Genomic DNA, 20,761 nt, shown 5'->3' with positions numbered 1-20,761 from the left:
TCTGCAACAAATCCTGGACAAAAATAGTACTAGGTACTCATTATTAGTTGGTTAGATTATGACTACTCGTGAGACACAAACCTGTAATAATTAGCTCTACGTAGGCAACTTGGCCATATTAACTCTTTGTGGTAATGTAGTTGCAACAGTTTCTATATTGGGACAGTTTTTATATTGGGCATACAAAATGGTAAAAACAGACGTGTTTTCTTTTCTGATTCTAAATAGGGACACAAGTCACAGAACGGCCAAGAATTGGTGTAACCGGTGGAATTTTTACCTATCGGTAACAGTCGTGATACCAACTACCTAAAATAATAAGTATCCAGAGAATATCCAGAGAAATTAGACTGTTACTAACCTTCAAATCGAACCCGAGTGCATACTATTTTCAGACTCCAAAAAATTTGTTCATAGCTTATACCAAAAAAAAAAAAAAAAAAAAAAAAAAAAAAAAAAAAAAAAAAAAAAAAAAAAAAAAAAAAAAATTACGAATGGTGAAAAAACTAATTATCTTACTAAATGCTCCATGTCAAAAATGATGTGTAACAGCTAAATGTAAGATACTGCTCTAAAGAAACTCATGAATTCCAAAACCTAGCAGGTGCGGGTATTTGATGGATTTCTAAGTTGGAACCCACGTCCAATTCATTTGTACATGAATGAGTGTCCAGTCGCAAAATAGCGGATGAATCCGGTGGGGTTGGCCGAGTGGACTGCGAGCTCAATCCTAATTCTGACGTTACAAAAAGGCAATCAGGAGCAGCTGCAAACTTGCCCTAGCTAGGACGTCTCCACCACTGGGTGCCAGCAAGTCATACACCTCATTGATCAAGTATGCGCTATCCCAAGGCAGAATAGGTTGCCATCTCGGCAGGGATTCTCTTTTAAAGAGTCTCTATGGAAAGACATGCCAAACAAGGTAACAGAAGGCCAGTAATTACGTGAATAGAAATATAATATATATCATGTTGAACATACAATTGTGTTACATTGCTATCATGTAATAATATTGAAGCCTGGAAGTAGGAGCTAAGGTACGCCATGATTAGATTGTTTTGTTGGCTTATAGTGTGCAACTGAGAAACTTCTTAAAATGGGTTTAATTTTTTCTGACGTCTTAATGACAACAAAGAACATTAGTCTGTATAAAACCACCATACCAAAAAGAATATACAGATCAATCCATTTCGAATAACTCATCGGCATTTGCCATATTTTTTCTATAATTTCTTCGCCGGTAATAGTTGATGATCCTTCTCCTTGACTCCTAGGAAAACTTAATCCTTTAAATTCATTTTTGTAGAGTCCTTCAATCGCGTACCTATGGAATGCAATGTAGTACATTGGATATTTCCAAAAAGGATTTGGAAGTGCATCTGGTAGTCTAAAGAAACCAGCATTTAGCATCATAACACCTTGAATTCCTGATCCTATAATTATACCCATGAGATAGTTAGGAACCATACTCGCCACAATCATCATTAGGCTCTCGACTAATATCACAGATACAAATATTACTAAAACAAAGAAGAGAAAATGTTCGAATCCTTTGTGAAGGCCAGCTAAGTAATAAGCAATGGCTCCTGGAATTAAGGTGTTTATAAGCAAGTAAGGTGTGGAGGACAGAGTGTTTCCAATTATAAAAGCTGTAACACCGTAATGCCCATTTAATCTTTCTCGTTCAAATATCTGATATTAAAAAGATGAACAAAAAATCTAAGATCAGTGATGGTATTAGTGTATAACTTTTGAAAAAAATATTTGCAAGATAATGAAATTTGTAAAAAGTTGAAAGTGTAGTACCATCATATCCTGTGTGAAAGAAGGAAATCCACCGATAGACATGAAAGTTAGTAATGTAGCTATAAACATAAGCATTGAACCTCTAGCCTGCAAAATTGGGGAACCACTTTGTGCTACATTATATATGCTTAGTTCCAGTATTTTGAGAAGTTATAAAATTTGTTTTTATTTACTTTTGCGAAATTATAGAGATTGTTTTTTCTTTACCTGTATAGAATCAAAAGTGTAGCCAATGTCATAAAATATTGTACCAAGACAAACAGATATCGAAATATATATTCCAAGACGCAACCAGTAGTAACCTAGATCGCGATTCATGTTCACGAAGGACCTTTTTGTAAGGGCAATTGACTGTGTTAAGAAGCAAGCATGACTTCCTTTCTCAAGTATTCTCCCTTCCTGCAAAATATGAAGACCTTAGTTCTAAAACTTATGTATGATAAAATTTATAGTCTTGAAGAAACATATTAATCCTTTACTTATGTGAAAGAGTGGGAGCTACCCTTAGACCAAGGGCGTCCTTGGACAACTCTATTTTCTAACTTACCACCAAACACGTTTCGTTATTGATAGTTTAGGCAAACATACATGCTGTAATAAGACAATCTTGCAAAAATGTTTGACATTGTCGCCTACCTTATTAGAAATTTCGGATACTCGAAGTTTTACTTCTTGTGAGAACTGAGATAACCTGTATGACTCCACTAAAATGTTGGTTGCTTCCTCTGTAGTTAGTAGTTTACAATTGTTTCCTTCCAGACCTTGTTCAGTGTCCTCATTTTGAATAAGACTTACATTATCAAAGTCTTTGTTGATTGTTCTCAGGTAGTGATCCGATGGGTTTCTCTTAGTTGGACAAGGGAACCCATTCAATGTGAAAAACTGTAAAAAGATATCAAATATCAACAACTACCATAAACATTTATGATAACAAGAACAGGTTAATACTAAAACCATGAGAACAAGAATTTGATAAGCTTTCATGTTGATGAAATGGATAATTGGTCAGTTACCTCATATGCTGCAGAGGCTGGACCAAAGAAAACTGTTCTACCAAAGGAAAGTAGGCAAAGTTTATGAAAGAGATCAAAAACTTCACTGCTTGGTTGGTGGATGGAAGCAATGACAGTCATTCCACATTGTTTCGTAAGCTTCTCAATTCTGTCCATGACATGATAAGATGCTGCACTATCGAGACCACTTGTGGGTTCGTCTAGAAAGAGTAGCTTTGGACGTGTTAAGATCTCTATACAAATACTTACTCTTCGCTTTTGTCCTCCACTAAGTCCTTTATTGTACCATCCTCCGATTCTTGTGTCCATTACTTCTTGTAGTCCCATATCTCTTATTGTTGTTTCTGCTCTCTCTTTCTTTTCAGAATTTGTCATGGATTCAGGTAGTTGGAGCATAGCAGAGTAGTAAATAGACTCTTTCACCGTTAATGTGGTTGTGAGTTCGTCATCTTGAGTGACATACGCCTACAAATAATAGATAAATCGGAAAATGGGTCGTTTGTCCAAATATTTTTGAAACATGGTTCTAATGGACAAGTAAAAATTATTATGGGTGAAATGGACAAAAAAAATTAGCAAGTGAATTTATCCTGGCTTAAACTTAAAAAATAGCGAGGATGAAACTGGATGCATCCTGATGTAAATTAAAAATAAAAAAAATATTTGAAAATGGGTAGAAAGAGTGAAACTATTTACATCCTGACTATTTTAACATTTTTGTCCATTTAAACAGTATCAAAACCTAGATGTCTGTTCCACCCAAAAAATATTGATTTTGGTCTTTTTAACCAATTTTATGTAGATAAAAGGAGTTATATTAGAAGATATTGAGTAGTGATAACAAAGTATCCAACTATAATTAGACTAAGTAAGCATCATAATTCATAAGGTCCAATCGATGCATCATGTGGTAAGCAACACAACAACATGATGCTTTTGCATCGTGACGCTTCCTCGGGCAAGCGACACGACATACTAGCATTCACATCATGATGCACACTAGAGTAAACAACACAACATAATATCGCATTTGCATCAAAATGCATCACTTTACCAAATAAGCATTACAAACTTGAGTTGATGCATCATTGTGATAAAATTACATTATACAATACATAGCACGAGCTTGATATGATGCCTCATATATGTTGTGAGGACATATATATATATATATATGTGCTGGAACAACATATCGTTACACATAGCGCGCAAATAAAGCACATAGCAACATGCATAAAGCAAATCATAATGCTTGTAAAACACGCAGATATTTTATATATCTTTCACAATACAACCAATTATGGATTATTTCTACCGACAATATGTAAATAAATATGTAAAGGTAAAGAGTATAGTTGCCAATCAATGATGGTTTGGATGACCACCAATAGTCCTACATGGGCTATCAGCCAACCTACTTTCATTGAATAAGCAACCTCGGGCCTCTCCGGCCATTGCTGATTTGGTTTTTGAAAAACTGATTTACTTATTAAGCAAACTCTTTTGCTTTGGTTTTGTGAAAGGGATGTACTCAAAGGCTACTTCGTTAACCAAATACTTTTCAACTGGGAAATATTTTTGTGAAAGGGATGAACTGTTCCTAGGTTGTCTTCCTTTGTAAATATTTTTATTTAATTTAACCATCCTTTTTCAAAAAAAAAAAAGAAGGTAAAGAGTACAGTTTTGAAATATTAGGCAATGGACATAATATAAAATTTTATTAGTAGTGATCTCAAATGTTAATTAAATTACGCCATATATTATCATCGAGGAACTATTATTCATCGCAGAAAACATAAATCAAGTACGTAATGCTATCCCGACACGGCACAACACAACACGGTTGTTCCATGTTGTGCCGTGTACTGTGTCATGCCAAGCTTTTGAAAGGAAAAAGAAAAGAGCACGCCGCAACAAGGCATACGACACGCTTAGCTAACATTCTCGGATTTGTGCCTTGCCAACAATCTTACACCTCTAGTCGGCGGGTCAGATTTTGAATATATATAGTATTACTACAAGTGTTAAACAGCAAAGTGTTTTCTTTTTACCGATGTTCCAAAAGCTAAAGATTTTCGACCATTTACTTTAATCAACCCAGACTGTTTTGTGTTCGATGCTAATCTTCCTGCAATTAACAGAAATAAAATCAGTCAATTAATTCGAATACCTTAACTACCAAAAACAAAGGATTTAGATCCGACAAACACTAATGTTATGCAAGGCCAGTGAGGTTCATAATCAAAATTAAATATTTCAAGATCCTTGAGTTGGCACGGAAAAAGAAACCAGTAGCTAGAATTTTTAAAAGTAAAATAACCTGCTAATGCGTCAAGAAGAGTTGATTTGCCAGAACCAGAAGGACCCATAATAGCCAAGATCTCACTAGGCTGAGCATATCCATTAAGCCCTTGAAGTATAGCTTTACCATTGTTCTTGCCCCTAGTATCAGTTCCTGATGATGAAGGTACAGTGACCCATAAATCATCCCATGTCAAAAAAGCCTCAGCTCCTGTACAAGAACTAGTGTCTCTAAATGATCCCCTCTGCCTCCCAGTCCCAAGCTCATTCTGAGTTGGTAATGGTGATTCCATCTCCATCGTTGAACTTGTTTGGTTATTGAGAAGTGGAAATGGTGATTTACTTGGGCTTAGATTTGGTATGTATCTTGGCACATTAGTATTTGCTGAAGCCATCTATGGAAGAATGGACGAACTTGTTTTGAGATGATGATATGAATCTAAGCTGCGAACTGTACATGCAATGTCGAACTAACTATCGTTTATATAGTTGGTGTAACGAAGGAAAAGTCTTGTGTGGTATATTTCCCTGTTTTTAGTATTCTTTCCGTGTATTGTTTGGTTTGTTCTCTTTGCAATCAAATTTTGTTCTTTCGCCTTAAAAAATTAAAGTATCATTTGAAATTGGGAAATTGGGAAAATGTCCAAATATTGGGTGCAATGTTGGAAATCTGCCCCAACGTCAAAAATAGTTGGAAAAATGCCCCATTCTGTTAAAATTGCCATCCAACCCAGTTAAGTCACATGTGTATGACAACCATCACCACCAGAACCACCACTAAACCGACGCCACCACCACCCGAACCTTAAACCTTGAACCCTAAATCTTGAATCCTGAATTTTGAACCCCAAACCTTGAATTCTGAAGGATATATTTGGCTTTTTTTTTCGCATGTATAAGCTCACACATGTGACTTAACTGGATTTCTAACGGAATGGAGCATTTTTCCAACTTTTTAAATGTTGGGGCAGATTTCCAACATTGCACCCAGTTTTGGGGTAGTTTTCCAATTCTCCCTTTGAAATTTAGTATTGACGGAGGACAATAATTCGTCAAAAAGTCATAGACAGAAATTATATGGTGAAGGTACATATTAAAAACAAGATAACTACTAATTAAATGAGATATACATACACTTTGGCAACTTGATTGACCACCATATTAACTCTTTGAAGACTTTTTGGTTGTAATGTAGCTGTAACAGTTCCCATTCTAAGCTGTATCACTGAAGCCACGACGATCATGTTGAACTTAAGAAAAAGAGCAAAAAACGCGTTCGTTTTTTCACTGGATGATGTTGAAATCATCAATATTGAAAAACGAATTTAAATAGTTTTTAACCTTAAAGCCGCCTCTGGCTTTGCTTTCCGTGGCGACTGCAAACGGCATTATTGCTGCTGGTGCCATTAAGTCTGTTCTGTTGCTACCCCGAGGCAGATAATGTCCGTCCATTTCTATTGAGTAATTAATATTTTTCGCAGGCTTAATAATGATAATACAGTAATAATTTCTGTCTCGACAAGAGGTACGGCCGAGCAGATATTTTATCAAATGTAGAGAATGAAAAACGTGAAGAATAATAGAGGTGCCCACAGAAAAACTTAATGGACTCAATGGCCACAGCAATGTGCACCACTCGACGTAGCTACTCATGGTACAAGGTAGATAAAGTGATGATGATTCTCCCATTACGTCTAGAGAGGGACATTCCACCCTAAACATTTTAGAGGTCGTCATACGCATCCATATACAAGAACAACTATACCGACTAGGATATAAGATTTTTTATTTATTTTTTGACAAGGAAATTTTTTCTTCAAACCAAACGATATGTAATACGGTCAGCCCGCAATGCTGATATAGACACAGAAGGAGGCGTAGTCCATCAAAATCTAGCAGTATTGATTGCCATGAGGTGAATTTATCCATTTTGATTGACTAGGATATAATCGTCTAAACAGTGGTCCAGCCATTAGCGTGAAAATAATGGTGAGCAGTTATTTCATCGCAAAATGGGTCATTTGTCCAAATATTTTTAAAACATGGTTCAAATGGGCGAGTAAAAATTTGTATGGATAAAATGGACAAAAAAAATTTAGCAAGGATGAAATTGAATTCATCCTGGCTTAAACTTAAAATATAGCGAGGATGAAACTGGATGCATCCTGTGTAAATTAAAAAATAAAAAAAATATTTGAAAATTGGCAGTATGAAAATGTTTACATCCTGACTATTTTTACATTTTTGTCCATTTAAACAGTATCAAAATCTAAGTGTCATTTTCACCCAGGAATTATTGGTTTTGGTCTTTTTAACCAATTTTGTGTTATTTCATGATCATTAGTACGAGAATCATTGGATTCGCCAAAATGGAAACAATATTTTTTTGCTTTTCTTACATAGTTTACATATCTTTGCATACTAGTAGAGCGGCTTCCTTTATAGAGACCAAAAATGTTTTCCACGCATGAAAACGAATTGTGAGGTGCTCACAAGTTCTACCCAGAACTGGAATTTGGGTATCACTCGCAGAGTCCACGATAATGTCATCAGGGATATTGCTGCATTCTTGTATCTTCTTGAAGAATCCAATTTATCCCCCAATAGCAATTGCGATACCAGAGTTTGGAAAAATTCACAACAAGAAGGTGATTTCTCCGTTAAGAAATGTTACAATTGGCTAATTCAGGCCAAAATTTCGGAAGAAGACCGAACTTGTGTGCATCCAAAAATAATTTGGTCGAAATGCTGGCCTCCTAAGGTTAGTTTCTTTCTGTGGGTTGCTTCCAAAGAGAAATTGCTTACTCAAAACGAGTTGCGTAAAAGAAGGTGGAGAATATGGGTCAATCACTGCTACCTTTGTGTGAATGATGAAGAAACAACCTCCCATATGCTTCTGCATTGTTCTTTTGCTAGCCATATTTGGAATCTCTTCAGAGCAGAGTTTAATCTTCACTGGGTAATGATAATTCCGCATTCGGTCGCTACTGCTCTTCACACATGGCCCAATCCCCGTAACAAAACTCGAAAATCGCTCGTGATTAAAGCACTACCAGCTGCAATCCTTTGGCATCTGTGGAAAGAAAGAAACAACCGAGCTTTCAATAATAAGTCTTTGGCTCTAGGTAGTCTAGTTCAAAAGATCAGGTACATAATTGTCTACTGGCTTATCGTCAACCTGAGTTCAAAAATGTCTCTTTAAAAGAGTTCATGAGAAGATGGAATCTGACAGTGTTTGAACCCCCTTGAGTTGTTGTGTTGTGTGGATTCCGTTTTCTCTCGTTTTTTTAGGGCTGGGAGGTGTGTAACTTTTTTTAAATCTCTGCAAGTGTTGTTGTGTGTTGGGTTCTTTGGGTAGTTGTTTCTATTCCCTTTTGGTCGTCTCTTGTTTGTTTCGGGTTCATGCTCTATGAACAACCTTGTGTTACTCTTTCTGTTTAATAAAATCAATTTACCGATCAAAAAAAGAAAAAAAAGTTCTACCTTTGGTGCTGGCCATTAAGCTGCGAGCAGCCAGCATCCAAAAGCCATACATTTTTGGAATTTTAAAACTAACTAGTTGGGTTGAAATTCGAATGCCTAATCTAAACGTACTACAGACATTTTATCAAAAAAAAGAAAAAAAAAAGGAAAAGGAAAAAGGAAAACGTGAACGGAAAAGAAGTGGTCTATATGTAGCTCATGTAAGTGCATCAATGCGTAGCCACTCATCTTACCAACTTGATAGAGTGATGCAGAGTCTTCCATTACGTGTCGTTTCCACCCTACACATTCTAGAGGTCATCGTACGTACTCATTGATAAACCTAGTTAAATACAATACGGCTTCCCTTGTTATGGAGTTGATACAAGTACGTTACATAGTAGAAAGACCAAAAATGTTTCCACATATGAAATGAAATGAAAACAGAGTTGTCACAGTTATCACAAGCTCCTCCCTTGCTTCTTGCCACTGCTAAAGTGGCGAGCATACAAAGGCCATACATTTTCAGAGTTAATATTTTATCAAAAACTTAAAACGCCAAAAAACTTAACGGATGAAAGTGCTTGAATCGTACCAAATAGATAGACCGATGCCGATTCTTTTGTTTATGTCCAGAGAGCAAAAGTTGTACAGAATATATATAACAGTCCTGTCTCCTAATTTGGGTAATCTTCACCTACACTATTGACCTTATTTTTGTTCCAAATTTGATTTAGGCTCCAACTAAACCAAAGATTATGTCCTGTTTCTGTTCATATACTCTTTTTTGATTATACAAAATTGGTTAAAAAGACCAAAATCAACAATTTCTGGGTGAAAAAGACATTTAGATTTTGATACTGTTTAAATTGACAAAAATATAAAAATATCAAGGATGCAAACAGTTTCATCCTACCCATTTTCAAATACTTTTTTTTTATTTTTAAATTACATCATGATGCATCCAGTTTCATTCTTGCTATTTTTTAAGTTAAAGTCAGGATGAATCCAATTTCATCATTGCTATTTTTTTGGTGTCCATTTCACCCATACTAATTTTTACTCGTCCATTTGAACCATGTTTTAAAAATAAAAATATTTGGACCATGACTCATTTTCCGATTCGATTATTTGAGGAGACCTTAACTAACCGTTGAAAGGATCTTAGACCCCCATCAATGGACAAACTAAACTATTGAATTCACAAAAATGGAAAGAAATCTTCAAATTACCCAAAGATCCTGCTGTCTAATCATTTGGATCATTGAATTCACAAAAATGGAAAGAAATCTTTTCACTTCTGTATTTCTTGCATATTTTTGCATACTAGTAATTGTAAATGTTCTTGAGGCAGAAGGTAATACTAATACACATGTTTTTTTTATCAATAAACCAAAAAGAATGTACCGTAAAATGAAAAACGTGAAAAAAAATGGAGGTGGTCGCACAAAAATAAATGGCCGTATATGTCCATCAATGCGCACCACGATAGGCTGTCATTTGATTCGCCCTCTCATAACTATGGCCTTTGGCTCACCTCCCTCTCATAAATGTATAGATCATCCTACCAAGTGGATAAAGGGATGGGTACACCGTACCAAGTAGATAAAGTGATGCAAAGACCAAAAAAACTTCATAATCATTCAAATACTCTTCATTTTATCCTGTAATTGGTGTCTAGTCCACTAAATATTTAGTTTTAGTCCCCTTATACTTCTATAACAAAATTTTAGTCCTTCATAGGGTTTTCTGACTCCGGGCCACTGGCCAAAACTCTCTCATTATGTCCGGATAGCGACGTTCCTCCCTAAACATTCTAGAGGTTATCACTTATCATACTCACTTACAAACCTTTGAGTTGGAACCAGGTCGATCATTAAAATTAAGGGTTCTATATAAAAATTCAGACAATTTTTTTATATAAGGTCACCAAGAAGCATAAGTTTCATGGATGTTCATACCATGGAAATTCATGCCAATACTTATCGATATAGTAACTTTGCTCTGGTTGCCATGTCCTTAGGGAGTTGTGTGGGAACAAGAAATTTCAAAGAAGCTATCTCTGGAGACTACAGAGCTAGGAGGGGAGTTGTTCTAGTGTTGAGCTGCGGTAAAGAGTTGCAAAGGGCCAATATAGATTATCAGGCAGAGGACGATGCAACTTCAGAAGAAATTTTAGGAGGCGTACTAAAGAAAGGTTCAAATAAGTTTAAGTCATTTTTGATCGAGGAACGAGGGATGGGTTAGTATTAAGGAAAGTGATATTTTAGGAATGTCGTAATACTTTCCAAGACCGTAGTGGTCAGTCTATGGAAAGTATTGTCCATATCAGTCACGAACTTGAGACCAATAAGGTAAGTGGTAATATATTAGGAAAGGATTGTCTATGTAAGTCATGATTGTGAGACTTATAAGGAAAGTCTCAAATCAGTGTCTTAGGTAAGTTTTGAGTCTCCAATCCGTGTATGTATAAATATCTATGAACTGATCATGAAGAAAAATAAGAAAAGATTTTACCAAAACTTAACATGGCATCACGAGCCAGTTGAGAAAAAAAAAAAAAAAAAAAATCGTTGAGAATGGGTGGTGATGGAGAATCAAGCAAAGACAAGAATATAGAATATGATACGCAAAAGAAGAATCCAGTATATCACCTAGGATCAAGTGATGGTCCAGGTATAATTATCACACCGGTTGTTCTAAAAGGACATAACTATGATGAATGGGCTAGAGCCATAAGAAGATCATTAATAGCTAAGAGGAAGTTTGGTTTCATTGATGGAACAATCAAAGAACCTAAAGAAAGTGAACAGTTGGAAGAATGGGTGGCAATTCAGTCGATGCTTGTCTCTTGGATCAGCAACACATTGGAGCCGTCACTCAGATCCAGTTTGGGAGACTTTGATGATGCCAACTTGTTATGGAACCACTTGAAGAGACGGTTTTGTGTTGTAAGTGGAACACGGACATGCCAGCTGAAGACATCTTTAAGTGAGTGTAAACAAAAGCAAACAGAAAGTGTGCCTGCTTATTTTGGAAGATTGAATAAGATATGGGATGAGATGATCACATATATGAAGGTACCAACGTGTAAGTGTGGCAAGTGCGAATGTGATATTGCAACACAGGTTAGTACTTTGAGAGAAGAAGATTTATTACATTATTTCTTAATTGGACTAGATGATGTCTATGGTTCCTTGCGTGAACAATTGTTGGCAAGAGATCCACTGTCTTCAATAGATGTAGCATATCAAACAATGATAAACTCGGAACGTCTCAGAAAAGGAGATGTAGCTGCCACACCGGAAGTTCATGACAATGTGATGGCGTTCAAGGTACAATCTGATCAACGTCCTCTCAATAACACTTATGATCCAAATAAATATTGCAAGCACTGTAGCAGACAAGGACACTCGGATGAAGGTTGTTTTCAGCTTATTGGATACCCTGAATGGTGGGGAGATAAACCTAGAAGTGGAAGAGGATATGGTAGAGGTGGAAGAACTGGTGGTAGAGGACGTGGTGGTTTTGCGAATGGAAGAGGAGGTAGAGGACAAGGAACGGGAAATCAGGTTCGAGCACATAATCTAAATATATCAGAGACAAAGCAGTCAAATAGTACATATTCCTCAGACGGCTCAGATTTGATGGGAGTAACCGCAACACAGCTCAAACAGGTGCTTGAGTTTTTGAATGCAAAGAAAAATACGTCCCAACTGCAAGGTAAGCAAACTAAACCGAATTGGATTATTGACACGGGAGCTACAAATCATGTCACGTGTAGAAGAGATGACATGATTGATGTGAAAGATATTGTGAAGTGTACTGTTGGACTCCCAGATGGGAAATATGCACAATCTGAGAAAATAGGGACTATTATTCTGCAGGGCGGTTTGAGACTTGATAATGTGCTTTATGTGCCTCAAATAACTTGTAACCTAATTTTGTCACGCAACTTATTGATGAATTAGTATGTACGGTACAATGTACTAACAGTTTATGTCTTATACAGGACCGGTTGACGAGGAAGGTGATTGGAATGGGTGAACGAAAAGGTGGACTATACATTTTCTGTGGTGTGCCTCAAGTTGAAGTTATGGCAGTCAGTGGAGAATCATACGAGCTGTGGCATCGACGAATGGGACATCCATCAGAAAAAGTATTGCAAAGGTTGCCGGGTGTGAGTAGATTGAAGAAGCATAATGAAGTTTGTGATATTTGCCCAAGAGCTAAACAACATAGAAGTAGTTTTGCTAGTAGTCTAAGTAAAGCCAGTTGTATTTTTGAGTTGATTCATATAGATCTATGGGGTCCTTATAGGGCTACATCGTCTTGTGGAGCACAGTATTTTTTAACAATAGTAGATGATTTTTCAAGAGGTGTGTGGATTCATTTGCTTCAAAATAAAACTGCAGTTGAACGAACGTTTCTTGATTTCATAGCTCTTGTGAAACGACAATTTGATAAAGATATCAAAATTTTTAGAAGTGATAATGGTACTGAGTTTAATTCATTGCGTGGATATTTTAAGACTAATGGGATAGTTTTTGAAACATCGTGTGTAGGCACTCCGCAAAAAAATGGAAGAGTGGAGAGAAAGCATCAACATATATTGAACGTGGCAAGGGCTTTGAGATTTCAAGCCAACTTGCCAATACGGTTTTGGGGAGAATGCGCATTGACAGCTGCGTATTTGATTAATCGTACTCCTACACCTATTCTGGAAAATAAAACGCCGTATGAAATATTGTTTGGAAAGCAACCTCCGTATAATCAGTTGAAAGTGTTTGGATGCCTGTGTTATGTGCATGATCAAAATAAAAAAGGGGATAAATTTGCAAGTAGAGGAAGGTGGTGTGTTTTTCTTGGATATCCATTTGGTAAAAAGGCATGGCAAGTATATGACTTGGATGAAAGAAAATTCTTAGTGCAAGAGATGTCCAGTTTTGTGAGAATAGTTTCCCATATAAGAATGCAACGTCTGTGGTGCAGCAGCCAACAGTTTCAACTCACACAGAGAGTGATCATCCTGGTCATTATATTGAGACCGAGGTGATTGGTGTATCAACTGAGACTGATCAATTGAATCCAGCGTTTGACTGGAGTGATGATGAAGAGGTAACAGCAACAGCGACAGCAAGTGAAAGTGTGGCAGTACCAGGCGTGACAGCAACAGCAGGAGACGCTGTAGGCATACCTGACGCAACTGTGACAACCGGAGAAGGTGTAATAGTTCAAGATATGACTGCGACGGAAGGAGAACGTGTAGCAGTAGAGAGATCTGCTGAAGCAGTCAGTCCGGGAAATAATGTTGCAGTAGAAGGTGATATGGGTAAAGGAAAGCGTATGAAAATTCCTTCGAGTAGGCTTAAGGGTTTTGTGACGCACACCACTCGAGAAAATGGTCCATCTCATCTTCATACATCACAATCATCCTCCTCAGGTACGCCATATCCTTTGACATATTATGTTAGTTGTGAAAAATTTTCTACACCATATAAGAAATTTCTTGCAGCTATAACTGCGGGTTCAGCACCTCGCAATTTTAAAGAAGCAATGAGACATACAGGATGGCGGAAAGCAATGGAAGAAGAAATACGAGCACTAGAAGAACAAGATACCTGGGTTTTGCAAGAATTGCCGGAGGGCAAGAGAGCACTAGGAAGTAAATGGATATATACAGAGAAGTATGATGAAAATGGGAATTTGGTTTGTTTAAAAGCAAGATTGGTGATCTTTGGAAATCATCAGGTGGAAGGCTTAGACTACAAAGAGACCTTTGCACCGGTAGCAAAAATGACAACAGTGCGCACTTTTCTAGCTGTTGCAACTGTTAAAAATTGGGAAGTACATCAGATGGATGTACACAATGCGTTTCTACATGGAGATTTGGAGGAAGAGGTGTATATGAAAATACCACCTGGATTTGCGAAAGGTAATCCTAATATGGTATGTAGAATGAAGAAATCGTTGTATGGTTTGAAACAGGCTCCACGTTGTTGGTTTGCAAAACTATCAACAGCTTTGAAGAATTATGGTTTTCGGCAATCTTATTCAGACTATTCTCTCTTCACTATGATCAAAGGAAAGATGCAACTTAATGTTTTGGTGTATGTGGATGATTTGATTGTTGCAGGAGATAATATAGTGGAGCTAAATAAATTTAAAACATACTTGGGACAGTGTTTCAAGATGAAAGATTTGGGAAAATTAAAATATTTTCTGGGCTTGGAGATAGCTCGCAGTAAACAAGGCATTTATGTTTGTCAACGGAAATATGCATTAGACATTATTATGGAGACGGGGTTATTAGGAGCAAAACCAGCAGAGTTTCCAATGGAAACTAATCATCGTTTGGCTTTAGCAACAGGGTCGTTGCTGAGTGATGCAGAAAGGTTTCGACGACTGATCGGAAGATTGATTTATCTGGCTGTGACTAGACCGGATCTAGCTTATTCTGTGCATATTTTGTCACAGTTTATGCAGCATCCAAGACAAGAACATGGGGAAGCTGCACTTCGGGTAGTTAGATATTTGAAAAAGAATCCTGGGCAAGGAATTTTGTTGCGCTCTGATAGTAGTTTAAGTTTAAAAGGATGGTGTGATTCAGATTGGGCAAGCTGTCCTTTGACTAGACGATCGTTGACAGGATGGTTTGTGCGTCTTGGAGATTCACCAGTGTCTTGGAAGACCAAAAAGCAGTACACAGTTTCTCGGAGTTCAGCTGAAGCAGAATACAAATCTATGGCTGCAGCTACTTGTGAATTGAAGTGGTTGAAGCAATTACTAGGTGATTTGGGAATTCGTCATACACAGGGAATGAGTCTTCTTTGTGATAGTCAGTCGGCATTGTATATTGCTCAGAATCCCGTATTTCACGAAAGAACTAAACATATAGAAGTGGATTGTCATCTCATCAGGGATGCGATAGTACAGAAAATTATTTCTCCCTCGTATACGCCTACGGGGTTACAGTTGGCGGATATCTTCACAAAATCATTAGGCCGAGTTCAGTTTCAAGGTCTTTTGTCCAAGATGGGCATTTGTGACCTGCATGCTTCGTCTTGAGGGGGGTATTAAGGAAAGTGATATTTTAGGAATGTCGTAATACTTTCCAAGACCGTAGTGGTCAGTCTATGGAAAGTATTGTCCATATCAGTCACGAACTTGAGACCAATAAGGTAAGTGGTAATATATTAGGAAAGGATTGTCTATGTAAGTCATGATTGTGAGACTTATAAGGAAAGTCTCAAATCAGTGTCTTAGGTAAGTTTTGAGTCTCCAATCCGTGTATGTATAAATATCTATGAACTGATCATGAAGAAAAATAAGAAAAGATTTTACCAAAACTTAACAGTTAGAGATTTTTATGAAGAGTCAATCCAAATAAGTCAGGGCCTTGTTTGGCCAAGCACAATTGATAAAATCACCTGGGCCGCCAATTGAGAAGTATAGAATGAAAAATTGAACTTTAAATTAAAGTAGATGTTCGTGAGAAGATCCATAACAACAATTTTCATCTTTTAATTTCAAGATACAATTCATATCGTGTTGCACATAAAATCATGTTATATTATTATTATTATTATCATGTTTAACATAAACTTAAACTTGAAATTGAAGCGTACATATCGTCAAGTCTACTGAGAAGGTGTGGGACCTATGGCGTGCCATTATTTGATTGTTTTGTTTGCTTATGTTATGCAACTAAGAGAGTCTGTAAAATTGGTTTAATTTTTTCGGAAATCTTGATAATACTAATAAACATTAATCTATACAAAACCACCATTCCAAGCAGGATAATCATGTCAATCCATTTCGAATAACCCGTGGGCATTTGCCATATTGTTTCCAAAATTTCTTCACCAGTAATAATTGATGAACTACTTCCTTGATTCCTTGGAAAACTTAATTCTTCGAACTCATTCTTGTAGAGTCCTTCAATCGCGTACCTCTGAAAACCAATGTAGTACATTGGGTATTTCCAAAAAGGATTTGGAATTTCATCCGGTAGTCTAAAGAAACCAGCGTTCAATATCATAATACCCTGAATTCCTGCTCCAATTATTATACCCATAAGATAATTAGGAACTATACTAGCCACCAGCATCATTAAGCTCTCGACTAGCATAACTGATGCGAAAATAACTAGAACAAAGAAGAGAAAATGCTCGAATCCTTTGTGAAGACCAATTAAGTAATAAGCAATAGCTCCCGGGATTACGGAGATTATAAGCAAGTACGGTATAGAGGAAAGTGTGTTTCCAACTACAAAAGCTGCAACACCGTAATGCCCGTTTAATCTTTCTCTGCCAAATATCTAATATTAAAAGACGAAAAAAAACGTGACATCAGCAATAGTATAAAAATGTAGTTTATGCATATATATATATATACATCATATGAAAATCAGCAAAATACCATCACATCCTCCACGAAAGAAGGGAATCCGCCAATTGACATGAAAGTTAAGAATGAGGCTACAAACATAAGCATTGCACCTCTAGCCTGCAAAACAAGGAACCATTTGATGTCACATTATGCATGGCTAGTTTCAATATTATCTAAAACTTTAGAGATTATTCATTATTTACCTGTACTGAACCAGTATCGTGGCCAATGTCATAAAACATGGTACCAATACAAAGACAGAGTGAAACATAGATTCCAAGACGTAACCAGTAGTAGCCTAAGTCGCGGTACATGTTTATGAAAGACCTTCTTGTAAGGACAAATGATTGTGTTAAGAAGCTAGCTTGACTTCCTTTCTCAAGTACTCCCCATTCCTATAAAATTTTGAACGCATTCATATGTCTATGTTGCGTCTGATAAAAAGTTACAGTTAAAAAAATGTATTAGTCGTTTTTTTGTGCAAAGCCTACCGTTTTAGATATTTCGGAAACTTGATAATGTACTTGTTGGAAGAACTGGGATGACTTGTATGACTCAATTAAAATGTTAATTGCTTCCTCTGTAGTTACCGGTTTATTTTGCGCCAAACCTTTTTCAATGTCGTCATCGTTATCAAAGTCTTTGTTGATTGTTCTTAGATAGTGATCCGAAGGATTTCTCATACTTTGGCAAGGGAATCCATTTAATGTGAAAAACTACAAAAAAAAATGACAAAATCAACAACCACGAGCACAAAATTTGAAGAGGACTTCACGTAGATGAAACCAGAGAATTGGTTATTTACCTCATCTGTTGCAGATGCTGGACCAAAATAAACAGTTCTACCAGAAGAAAGTAGACAAAGATTATGAAAGAGAGCAAAGACTTCATTGCTTGGTTGGTGAATAGAAGCGATGACAGTCATACCACATTGTTGCGAAAGCTTCACAATTCTGTTCATGACATGGTATGATGCTGCACTATCGAGACCACTTGTAGGTTCGTCTAGAAAGAGTAGCTTTGGACGTTTTAATATCTCTATACAAATGCTTACTCTTCTCTTTTGTCCTCCACTAAGTCCTTTACCGCTCCACCCTCCTATTCTTGTATTCATTGCTTCTTGTAATCCCATTTCCTTTATTGTCGTCTCTGCTCTTTGTTTCTTTTCAGAAACGGTCATAGAATCAGGTAATTGGAGCATAGCAGAGTAGTAAACAGATTCTTTCACTGTTAACGTTGTTGTTAGTGCATCATCTTGAGCAACATATGCCTATAAATGTCAAAATAAATTGAGTTATGCAATTAGTGACCAATCTCCGATTTCTATTTTCGCATAGTCGATATTAGGGGCTAATTTTTTTTTACCGATGTTCCCAAAGCTAACGTTTGTTTCTGACCATTTACTTTGATCAAGCCTGAAAGTCTTGTGTTCAAGGCTAATCTTCCTGCAATTAACGGAATTAAAATCACTAAATTAATTTGAGATATTTCGTCCTTTTAAACAACCAAAATCAATCGTTAAGTCAAGTTGAGACTCAAGTCCATGGATACTTGGATCACTGGGACATATCTTCTTCACTCTGTCTAACAGCCAAATGAAATATTCGAAAATAAACAAACAGACCGTCGAACAAAATTCAAGTTTGCTAGTATTACATCGACATATTTATTACCTGCTAATGCATCGAGAAGAGTTGACTTGCCAGAACCAGAAGGACCCATAATAGCCAATATCTCACCATGTTGAGCATACCCATTAAGCCCTTGGATTATAGTTTTATCAGTACCACTACTTCCTACAGTAACCCATAAATCTTCCCATGTCAAGAAAACCCCTGCAGCCTCAAATGAGCTGTTCGTATTCTTGATTTCTTCTAAATGATCAATTTCATCATTTTTTTCTTTGTTGCCAAGGAGTGGAAATGGTGACCTCCTTGAAGTTAGGTTAGGGTTCCATCCTAGATAATTGTTAGCATTAATGGGTGACGATGAAGCCATGCTTCCTCAAAAGAGAAAGCTCTAAATGGTTTTTTGTGTTTTGATCAATGGTGTGGTTCTAGCTAGAGAGGAGGAGAGACTTGAAATGGATGGTTTACAATGCATGTATTTAACAAGTGGTTTAACACTCCTAAAACTTTACTTATCACATTTGCAATGAATGTGACTTGTGAATATAGTACTTGATTATGGGTCATGCAAAATATCTTGTAGGGTTCAGTGAAATACTCATCACCAAAATGGAATCAATCCAGCTTTTTTCATGTCAAATTCAAATGTACAAACAGCTCTAAAAACCTTGCAATTTTCAAATCAAATGTGTCCCGTTTTCTTCGGGGGATTGAATTTCATGTAAATCATATCAACAAAAATGCTCATAGCGCAATCAACGTTGTTTACTTTAGTCGGGAAGGGGCCTAATTGAGTCACTCTGACAATGACTGATCGTTTCAGTTACGTTACGTGATTAGACTGTTAATTAACATATTTCACAAAAGATTTACGAAACCCTTATGTATCACAAAGGAATTATTATTGAAGTATTAATCTTAGCCGTCCAGGTGCACCATTTGTGCGTGTCATCCTAGCACAGGGGCAATACTAATTACCTTAATTAGGAGCACAAAATTGTCTGAGTAGTAGTCGAGACAAACACTTTTCCTTGTGTTCATGCAATTGTTTCAGGTCTTTCTCGCGATCACTAATAAGGATGGGGGATACATTACCAGATCATAAAGACACTATCATGATGTTACCTACCAACTTCTCTACCGACAGTTGAATACTTGAATTGTTGCGTACTTGTCCCTGTCCCTATTGGGATTATCTTAGCAATGTAGTATCAAGTAAAAGAAAAATCCCCTACTCTGCTACAAGTTGGGGTCGACCTCTTGATACGACCACCATTGTATAGCATGTTGGGATAGCAGAAGTAAAAACGAATCCTAGAAATCATAAGCAAAAAGATTTTACTTCAGAAAAAGTCTACTTCTCTTTTCTTCTAAAAGTCATTCAGAAACCAAAAACAAATCCCTCAACAGAGAAAGCTTTGATTATTTTATTTTATTTTAACAATGGCAGTTCTTGAGAGGGAGATTTGAATTGGATGCCACTGCTGGCTGAGCAAATCCAGCAAACACTAGATTTTATTGTTGAATTTTGATGCTAGCATGATAGAAAAAGACATAAACATGTCGTACATTGTAAAGGTCAAGTAAAGGACCATTACAGCAATGTGTATATGAATGTGCAGATCATACTATTTTCCGTGACTTCCGCGTAGTAGTACTTGATGGGTTCACCGTTCATGACTTCATGCAAAATATCTTGTGAGGTTCAATCATCAGTGAAACACTACTAGCTCTATCACCGAAACGGAATCAATTCAGATTTTTTCCTGTCTGTGGACACACGAACTACGTGGGGGTCCGAATGCCCACAATCAATCGTTAACGTCTAAAGAGATTACGATGATGATACCCTGATGTGGATTCATTGGCTCAAAACCTTCGGGTTTATCATGGCCTCCTCCAACTTCCCCGTGCGTGGCGATCATGCATGGGATACAAGTATTAAAGGAAAACAAAACATATAAGCAAATACGTGCAGAGCTAAATGAATGTAAAGTGCTGAAATGTAAATAAGACCAAGGTTTACGTGGTTCAGCACTAAGGCCTACATCCACGGGGTTTGTTGTTCTACTATATATCACGGTTACACGAATAGTTGAATGACTTTGGGTTTACATATTTCTCTCCACTAAGGGATTAACTTACCCTTACTATCTCTCT

General features: G+C 36.8%; 2 protein-coding genes across 3 annotated transcripts; both read right to left on the bottom strand.

Moving 5' to 3' along the window:
* Positions 1–940: 940 nt before the first annotated feature.
* LOC113286765 (ABC transporter G family member 11-like) lies at positions 941–5,670 on the bottom strand. Of its 2 annotated transcripts, none has more exons than XM_026535376.1 (7): positions 5,140–5,670; positions 4,871–4,947; positions 2,820–3,284; positions 2,443–2,688; positions 2,014–2,205; positions 1,807–1,893; positions 941–1,692 (listed from the first exon to the last, which is right to left on the bottom strand). In XM_026535376.1, the coding sequence occupies exons 1-7, from the start codon at positions 5,513–5,515 to the stop codon at positions 1,033–1,035; spliced, it is 2,103 nt and encodes a 700-aa protein (XP_026391161.1). In that variant the 5' UTR covers positions 5,516–5,670; the 3' UTR covers positions 941–1,032. The 2 variants fall into 2 exon arrangements, with proteins under 2 accessions (XP_026391161.1, XP_026391162.1); XM_026535377.1 differs by having other exon boundaries at positions 1,807–1,815.
* A 10,463-nt stretch (positions 5,671–16,133) lies between these two features.
* LOC113286764 (ABC transporter G family member 11-like) lies at positions 16,134–19,058 on the bottom strand. The gene is made up of 7 exons (XM_026535375.1): positions 18,647–19,058; positions 18,339–18,418; positions 17,779–18,243; positions 17,465–17,689; positions 17,177–17,368; positions 17,004–17,090; positions 16,134–16,902 (listed from the first exon to the last, which is right to left on the bottom strand). The coding sequence occupies exons 1-7, from the start codon at positions 18,969–18,971 to the stop codon at positions 16,282–16,284; spliced, it is 1,995 nt and encodes a 664-aa protein (XP_026391160.1). The 5' UTR covers positions 18,972–19,058; the 3' UTR covers positions 16,134–16,281.
* Between the last annotated feature and the right edge of the window lie 1,703 nt (positions 19,059–20,761).

Source organism: Papaver somniferum, chromosome 6 (genome assembly GCF_003573695.1).
Source record: "Papaver somniferum cultivar HN1 chromosome 6, ASM357369v1, whole genome shotgun sequence".
In the NCBI taxonomy this organism is placed as follows: Eukaryota; Viridiplantae; Streptophyta; class Magnoliopsida; order Ranunculales; family Papaveraceae; genus Papaver; species Papaver somniferum.
The sequence above is the reverse complement of the archived record's forward strand: the minus strand, read 5'-3'. Positions and strand labels throughout refer to the sequence as shown.